Source organism: Impatiens glandulifera, chromosome 7 (genome assembly GCF_907164915.1).
Source record: "Impatiens glandulifera chromosome 7, dImpGla2.1, whole genome shotgun sequence".
NCBI lineage: Eukaryota > Viridiplantae > Streptophyta > Magnoliopsida > Ericales > Balsaminaceae > Impatiens > Impatiens glandulifera.
In genome coordinates this window covers 12084263-12093489 of record NC_061868.1, presented here as the reverse complement: position 1 = coordinate 12093489, position 9227 = coordinate 12084263, and the positions used below count along the sequence as shown (strand labels likewise).

The 9227-nt window shown below is 29.4% G+C and overlaps 2 protein-coding genes across 2 annotated transcripts; both read left to right on the top strand.

The window, feature by feature from the left end:
- The first annotated feature begins 1707 nt into the window (after nt 1-1707).
- Nucleotides 1708-6551, top strand: LOC124945886 (transcriptional adapter ADA2-like). The gene is made up of 14 exons (XM_047486407.1): nt 1708-1919; nt 2142-2200; nt 2796-2974; nt 3413-3478; nt 3581-3706; nt 3909-3984; nt 4344-4404; nt 4487-4524; nt 4611-4709; nt 4899-5112; nt 5179-5389; nt 5648-5771; nt 5859-5932; nt 6193-6551. The coding sequence occupies exons 1-14, from the start codon at nt 1867-1869 to the stop codon at nt 6388-6390; spliced, it is 1578 nt and encodes a 525-aa protein (XP_047342363.1). The 5' UTR covers nt 1708-1866; the 3' UTR covers nt 6391-6551.
- Nucleotides 6552-7265: 714 nt separating this feature from the next.
- Nucleotides 7266-7846, top strand: LOC124910701. Its single transcript, XM_047451381.1, has one exon. It carries the CDS (start codon nt 7275-7277, stop codon nt 7788-7790), a length of 516 nt encoding a protein of 171 aa, XP_047307337.1. The 5' UTR covers nt 7266-7274; the 3' UTR covers nt 7791-7846.
- The last annotated feature ends 1381 nt before the right edge of the window (nt 7847-9227 follow it).

Below are 9227 nucleotides of genomic sequence, written 5' to 3'. Positions count from 1 at the left end.
ATCCGAACACCTAACCCATTTCACTCCCCGGACACCTACTTAAGGGCATGCTTGTTTGGGATTATTTTTAATAATTAGAGGTTCTAAATAATTTTTAAAATCCGAAAAATATAAAACAATATTAAAATACTTTTAGAATATTTTCACATAAGCATATTTTAATAAATGCGGGTTTGAATTTATTTGTAAGTTCTAAAATCTTAAATTGATATTTTAAATATATAAATTAAATAAATTAAATAAATAAATATAAATAAATAAGAAAATAAGTTATATTTTTTATGCGTCTTAATTGTCTTAATTGGTGAGTTAATAAAAATAATATATATGTATATATAATGTATGGTGTTATTATATATATACTTATATATTAAAATAAATATATTAGAAAAATTAAATATTATATAAGTATATATCATGAGATTGGGGATTGTTGAAAAATTTTATAATTATATATATATATATATATATATATATATATATATATATATATATATATATATATATATATATATATGTATATGTATATATATATATATATATATATATATATATATATATATATATATATATGGAGAAAGTGTGAGAAAATATATAAATATATACAATGAGTTTCTTCAACTTCAAAGGAATTCAAATCACTTCATTGTTTAAAACATTCAAGCTTGAGTATCATTTCAATCTAATCACATATTCTCAAATTATAATTTGAAATATACAATATATATTTTTAATTCAAATCATTACTAATTAAAAAAAATATTTTAAAGTTTAAATCCAAATTCATTTTAAATAAATTGAAAAAATAAATAATAATAAAATGTGTCAAAAGATTTGTTTTCAACAAAGATGTGAAGGTAGGATTGGTCGATAAAATGTGAACAGAAGATTGAACATTAATATACCTTGTAACAATACATTTTTATTACCGCGAGATACATTGACAGTTATATATTATTTTATTGAAATAAAATTTGAAATTAGTAAACTTGACTATATGAAACATTTGAAAAATAGGACAAATTTATGAAAAAATTTAATTTCAAATACAACTTTGAAATTCACTTGATCTTACCAAGTAGAGATTATAATGAGACAAAATAAAATACATTTATCATTCTCATATTGTATTACTTTGATTATTTTTTTATTGTCAACTATGTCGTGTCATGTTCTGTTTTGAGAAATCTCCGTGGCACAACATTTTTATCATATTTTTAAAAAATAAAAAATTGTATAATAAAATTCTATAAAAATATATTTTTATATAATATATTATTGTATTATATTAAAATTTTATATTATTATAAAAAAAATAAATTAAAATAAACTAAAATATTTGTAAATTATAAAATAAATAAATATATTAATAATGTTATATATATTTAACTGTGTTTATTATTGTTTGGGGGTAGGAACACAAATATTATTTTCGCTCCATTCCGTATCAATTACAAATAAACCGAGATAACTATCCTAAACAGAACAATATTTATCTCAAAACTACTCTATTCAAATTACAATCATATCTCCATCAATTTTTTAATTTTTTTCAGCAATAACTCTCTCTCTCTTTACACTAACTAGAACTTCTCTAAACCGGCCGGAAGCGCAGGCCCAACTGATGTCACTGGCCCAAGGCTTCTTCTTCTCCAATGTATATATTTTCTTTTTTCTTTTTCTTTTTCTTTTTCTTTTTGTAGTTGTTGTTGAAACAAACCAAATCCCTACAGTCCATTCCCAAACCCTCTTTTCTCTTTCCGATCCCGACTCGACTCTCGACTGATCATACAGACTCATCAGCCCTCGTCCATCTTCCCTTTACACTCTAGAGACGGTGACCGCCGCCAACGCCCAGACTCCAAGATGGGTCGTTCTCGTGCTGTTCCTCACACAACTGATGAAGATCCGAGTCACAGGTACTTCCGATTTCACAATTACATGTTTTTTCTTACCATTAGGATGCTTGAATTATCTGATGCGTACTTTGAGTTTCTCCTCCACGTCAAAGCTTTAGTCTTGCAAAGTTGGTTGAAATTTGCGAGAATTTTCCTTTACTTTAATTAGTATTGATCACTATACTGTGATTGACGAATTTCCTTATCATGGTTTCTAATTCTGTTTAATTTTATTATGTCCAGTCGATCGAAAAGAAAGAGGACCGCTTCCAATGTAGAAAATCTTGAGCCAGCAAGCACAGGTATTTTCTTCTTAAAACTGCTTCACAAAATCATTTATAATAATAATAATAAGTTAGACAAAAATTGGTTCACTTCCCAAATGTTGATATAATTCGCATTTACTCGTTGCTAAATGTCTAGTTTTGTCTTAAGATCCTATCGAGATTGTCCTAATACGACAGGACAGGAAAACACGCAATTAATATGCTCTAGTGAAAGGGTAAAAAACTAGGCTCTTAGTTAGCCAGTCAAAGAAGTCAAGTTTGTATTTTAAAAGCTAGCATTAAACTACAAGCGATCCAGGAAAGAGATTGTCCTACTACGATAGGAAAACACGCAATTAAGATGCTCTAGAGAAATGATATGACCTGTTCACTTCATTAGTATCGGCAAAATTTACTAGTTGTAAATTGTCTAGTATTGTCTTAAGATCATATGGAGACTGTCCAAATACGATAGGAAAACATGCAATTAAGATGCTCTAGAGAAATTGCATGGCCTGTTCACTTCATTATAATAAGGGTTTCTATATTGTAAGATTTCTCTGGCATTAAATGAAAAGAGAATCTTGTTATTTCGAAAAGGATTTCTCAGGGTTACTTTTGTTCATGATAGGCTCAGGAATGAGCGAAGGAAAAAAGGCACTGTACCATTGTAATTATTGCAACAAAGACATCTCAGGAAAGATCCGAATCAAATGTGCGGCTTGTCCTGATTTTGATCTTTGTGTGGAGTGCTTTTCAGTTGGAGCTGAGGTGACTCCTCACAAAAACAGTCATACTTACAGGGTCATGGTTAGTAATCTTAAATATGATACTCCAGAGTTTCTAATTTGTTTTGAACTGAAGTTATCACTCTTATTGTCCTTTTCTTCTTCATATTAGATATTTTTGATGTGGTATTTTCTTCTTCTTTTCAAATAACCAGATTTCTTGGAAAAAACTTGTTTGATGAAAAAGTAGATTATTTGGGTTAAATAACTCAAATATCCTTTGTATGTTAAAAACAAAGTAACAGTATTTCAGTTGATGGTTTGTTTGATGAAGGGCTAAGAGGTTATAACCCTTCAGCAAACAAGGATGTACTTGTCTTCATAGACTAATTCTGGTTTTGTAAAAGAAAAATTCACTATGAGTTCTTGTGGATATTCAGTTGGTGGAACACATCTGCTGACACGATAACATGTTGAATGATCTCACTTTTGATTTTTGCGCTTCTCCTTGTTGTTGCAGGATAATTTATCTTTCCCTCTAATATGCCCTGATTGGAATGCTGATGATGAGATATTACTCTTAGAGGTACTTGCATCTGTTTAATCAGTTGTTGGAGGATTATTAGATTATGTAGTAGCTACTGTATTCACGATGATATACTTGTGTAACATCTTAATCCCTCCACAGGGTATTGAAATGTATGGATTGGGGAATTGGGTTGAAATTGCAGAGCATGTGGGAACCAAAAGCAAATCACTGTGTATTGATCACTACAACGCCATATATATGAAGTCTCCATGTTTCCCTCTTCCGGTAATATATTTGATATTTTTTTAAAAGAAAAAAACAGTTTTTCAAAAACATATTGTTTGGTGTAAAAAGTGGTTTATTTGGATTAGATAACCAAATTATTTTTAGTATTTAATATCTTAAAATGTTAAAGTGAAATGGGATAGTGGTTAATTTGGATCAAACAAGCCCTTAGTTATAATGATCACTTGCTTTGCATCCTTAGGATATGTCTCATGTTATTGGGAAGAACAGAGAAGAACTTCTTGCCATGGCCAAGGAGCAAGGGGATGTCAAGAATGGTCAGAATCACTTCCTCCTTATTTTTGTCATTTCTTATATTTAGATTCTTGATTTCATTGTTTTGTTATCTTTTATATTGTATTGTTGGGTATGGCTCGTATACAGTTTAGTGTTTATGTTTTAGTTGGTTATGGGCATGATTTTTTTAGTCTATCGACATTATGTGTAACTTAGGTCTGCTTTGACCATTGGACCCTATTTTTATACCTTGACAAAGTAAGGACTCCGTCATATATGTTTGGAATTGATTCCATTTTTTTTGTTGAGGTTTTTATATATTCTTTCCATAATCTGTACGTGCTATGGATGTTGGCATTTTGTAATGGATGTTGGCATTTGTTTCGCTTTATTGTTGCAGGATTCCCTACGCTTGGAGAAGTCACTATGAAAGAAGAAATTCCACTCTCTATGAGAATCAAGTAAGATTTGGTTTGCAATGACATATTGGAAACTTGGAGGAGTTATCTTCATCGTTTAACACTTCTTCATGTACTTGAGCAGGGGGGAAGATCAAAGGAAGGATGTCCGCTTAAACTCTGGTCTATTATTGTCTTTGTCATTTTTTTTAATATGTAAAGTTCATTGTGTGTAAGTTTCTTATCTAAGACGGTTTTTTCTTTTGCAGAAATGGAAGCTGGATCAGGTGTTGGTAACCTTTCTTCTATTGATGCCACCAAGAGAACATCCCAAGCTAAGGATGTCCATGAAAATATCAAAAAGGAAGGTAGGATGCCCCATTTTAATTGTTTTAAGGAAGGATATCTTATTTTATTATATGTATTGAATTCCACTATATTTTCCTTTTCTAGGGTTTTTTTTTTTTTCTGGAGGAGTCTAATTTAAAATTTGACTTTCTAGTCATTTTCATTAAATATACTAAAGCAGGTTTCTCTTTCCATATATACTCGCATAGATAGGGGAATTGTAGAGAAAAAACCTAGGATATCTGCTGAAGAGGCACTGGTTCCAATGACGGAGCAAAGTGGCTATAATTCGAAGAGGCAAGAGTTTGAAATCGAATATGACAACGAAGCTGAGCAGTTATTGGCAGACATGGAGTTCAAAGAGACTGATTCAGATGCTGAGCGTGAAATCAAACTGAGAGTGCTGCGTATTTACTCGAAAAGGTAGTTTCTCGATTCTTACTGTTTTAGCGTTCATTTTCCTTTAACCATGATTCATTATTATGACAGGCTTGACGAAAGGAAACGTCGTAAGGATTTTATAATCCAAAGAAATTTGTTATGCGTTGATCCATTGTACAAGAGTCTCTCTCCTGAAGAAAGAGAAATATGCAACCGTTACAAGGTCTTTATGCGGTTTCATACGAAGGAGGAACATGAGATGCTGCTTAAAACTGTAATCGAGGAACACCGAATCTTGAGGAGGATTAAGGATCTTCAGGTACCCAAGAATCTTGGTCTACTATCGTACAATTATTAGTTTTAGACAAATGCTTACAAATCCACTCAGGTAGCTCAAGTGGTAAGAGTATTGAGTTAAGATGCAGATATCTCATAGATTGAATAGGTTATCATGATGAGATTCTGTTCTAGCCTCCTCTAGGAAATGAAAACTCTGGTCTCAGATTTATTATTATTTTTTTTACAAAAACAGGCTAGGCTTTTCTGTCATTCGTTTAGTTGTTGTGTATCCATGCAGGAAGCTCGAGCTGCTGGCTGTCGTACATCCTCTGAAGCTGAGAGATATATTGAGCAAAAGATGCGGAAAGAATCTGAAGAAATTGCTGTTAGATCAAGGGATGGCATTCAAATTGGTCTCAGTGGTGAGTTCTCAGTGTAAATCAGCTTTAAAATCTTGTAAGGTGACAATTTGTAAAGATTTTTGAAATGGCATATTCTCTCAATTGCAGGACAAGCAATTTCAGGCTCCTTGAACATCTGGGATGTCTCTGGTTTTGCAGGAGCTAATTTACTCTCGGAATCGGTAAGAGTAATCTTTTTGATTGCCCATCATTGAATTTTGTTTTCCATTAAGCCTATTTAGAAATGGGTATCTTTTAGTTGTTTCCAAATCCATCATATTGAACTTATTTAGAAACTGGCATTATTTCTGAACACAAGATCATCACTCTTTATGATAATCATTTGATATGTTTTTAAAAATATAATGGCTTTATTTTGTAACCATAACCTTAAAAACAACCAAATTGGGATTCTTCTAACTCCATATGAATTATGTTATAGGAGAAACGGCTTTGTGGAGAGATAAGGATATTGCCTACCCATTATCTGAATATGCAACAAGTGATGTCTATAGGAGTGATGAAAGGCGAGATCACAAAGAAATCCGATGCTTATGTTCTATTCAAGGACAAAGTTGAACCGGGGAAGGTTGATAGAGTTTACGATATGCTCGTTAAGAAAGGTCTCGCCCAACCTTGACTCCGGTTTTTCTTTTACTGTACAATGTTTTTCTTGTTTTCCTTATAGTTTACTTGGTTTTTAGGATTCTAGGTTATATGTAGATCTATACTATACTCAACAATTCTTCTTGTTTCATGGTTATGACTTTTTAATAAGTGCACCCCCTTAAAACATTTGAATTTTGATGTTCCTATTGGTTAAGCCTTTCTAGTAAATCCCGCGATTTTTCATCTACACACAGATCCTAGTTTTCAAATGTATCTGCTTTCCTTATTTGTACACACTTAAAACGGAATTAATTGAATCTCATTAAACTTTTTGTTTCATAAAATTCTTTTCACTTTGATCATTTTCAAAAGTAAATATGAAGTAATTGTGATTGTGATGGTGACCTTAAGACAAAAGACTTTTAAATATAAACTTTACTTACTGAAATTTGTAAGAAACAATAGTGTTATGAAATCACTGAAGTTGGGAGATTGATAATAAACTTTGTAACAAATATTTAGCAATTACAGATTTAATTATATAAAATAATATCAGCATACAATAAATTCTGATAAAAAAATTATAATCATTTTTCCTTAATTCGAAATGAAAAAAATGAATAATATATATATAGAGAGAGAGGAAATAAAACAATTCAGTAATAAATTTAAAAAACTGAATATTTATAAAAATTGACCATAAAAGTAAACCATGAAAGCTTCAAAGTCCTTAACAAACATCAGACAAGTTGACTGACTTGTAAAAAGGGATTGCCTCTAGAAACCAGTAGAGGGTCAATTTGGTAAAATCAAATCTATCTTCCTTCTTCAAACTATCATTATAAGTAGTAATCTCTCTTTAGGCAAAGAAAGTAAAAAAAAAAACTAAGCTTGTTAGGAATGCAAAATTTGAAGATGAGAGAATTGATGATGAAATCAAGAATTCCCAAGAAAGCCCTTTTTCTCTCTTCCATCCTACCTTTGATTCCTTTCTTACTTCACTTCTTGGACAACGATCATTACCCTTCATCTCTTCCTTTCAAATTGTTCACTTACAGTAGTGAGAGAAACTACATGTTCCTCTTCTTCAATGGAATTCTGGTCTTTCTCATCGCCAACTCATCTGCAGAAAGGAATTCTCAGTTGGGTTCTGATCATACAGTTGAACAAATCAAGAAAAATCCCATCTTTGAAAGATCTGTTGTGATGTTTGAAACCGAGAAAACAGAGGACGTGGTGGATTGTTACATAGACAAGTACCCAATTGAAGAAGAAGAGAAAAGGTTACTCAATGAAGATGAAGAAGAAGTAGATGATTATAAGAAAAATGGAAAAGATGAAATTGAATTGTTAAGTGTAGATGAGTTAAACATTAAATTTGAGAATTTTATAAGGAAGATGAGAAAGGAAATTTACAATGGTGGAACATAACTCCATTGTTTTTATATGTTTCTCATTTATTTTAATTTAGAATTCTTGGGTTTTCATTAAAGCATATGGTTATGGTTACAAATACAAATGTTTCATTAATGTCAATCTAAAACTAAATGTTACAAATTTAGCAAAATTCAAAGATAACCAATCAAACTTGTTTTTATTGTTTTCATACTAGTATAAATTTAATGTTTGTGAGAAAATAATAAAGGTTTTAGAAATCTTATATATGTGAGTAAATATATATAAAAGAAATCTAGAATTTATAAGTTTATTTCTAACATGTTTCAAAATGTTTATGTTTTGGCTATAATTTATAAAATTGGAGATGGATGAATAATATATACGTGCAATTTAATAATACATTAAGTTATTTAATATTAAGACTCGACTATTTAATAGCTAACCAGTTTACCGATTGGGATTTAACCGATCAGTATTTGTATCGTTATATTCAACTTCTCCGTCCAGCAAAGGCGATGACAATCAAAATTAACTCCATCGGTAAAGGAATTTCAGATCTAGTCCGTCACTTTACCGGCAAAAGAAGAGGCATAAATGGTATGACCTTCTTCTTAGCAGACAGAAACCGAGAAAATAGACATAAATTGGAAACTTTATCAATAGTCGGAACAATGTTCTAGCATAATCAACTTCTGAATTGCAACTGTATTGGAGGAAGATCAGGGTAGAAAAATAGTTTAATAGATAGAACCGTGAAACAAGTTAAAAAGAACCAATAAGTTTTCGATTTCCCTATTTATTTTCATACAACTTATAACCAAACTTAATTATAATCTAACATTATTTTATCTAATTTTATCAATAATAAGTTCTTCTATTTATTATTGTTCTAATTCTAAAAAGCTAAAACTCTAAAATTATAAGTTTAAAATAATATTTTTCTGTTTAATATGTTATATATTATGTTATAATATTTTTGAATACATTTTATTTTGTCATTTTTATTTAATAAGTTTTGGATATGTGTTTAATATGATTTTTGTTATTGGTACAACAAAATATAAATTTTAATAGTAATTAATAAGAGAATATACTCATGATTTAAAATTTTAATTAGTTGAATTAGTATTTTATTTATAATAATAAATATTTTTATTGATAAATTAATAAGTTTATTTATTTTTAACTAATTATATATTATTTTATTTTCAAATATTAAATTAATTAATTCATTAATATAATTTATTTATTGTTTAATATTTAGTTTATTATTAATTTATTAACAAATATTTTGATACATTTTAGATATTTAAGTTTTTTAAATGTATTTAATTTACTTATAAATATATTTTCATAAAAAAATATATTCCATAATTAATTTTTAATATTTATTATTAATTAAAAAATAAATTTAATTAATATTAAAAAACTTAATATAATAAATACATTTATATTAATATTAAAAATAAA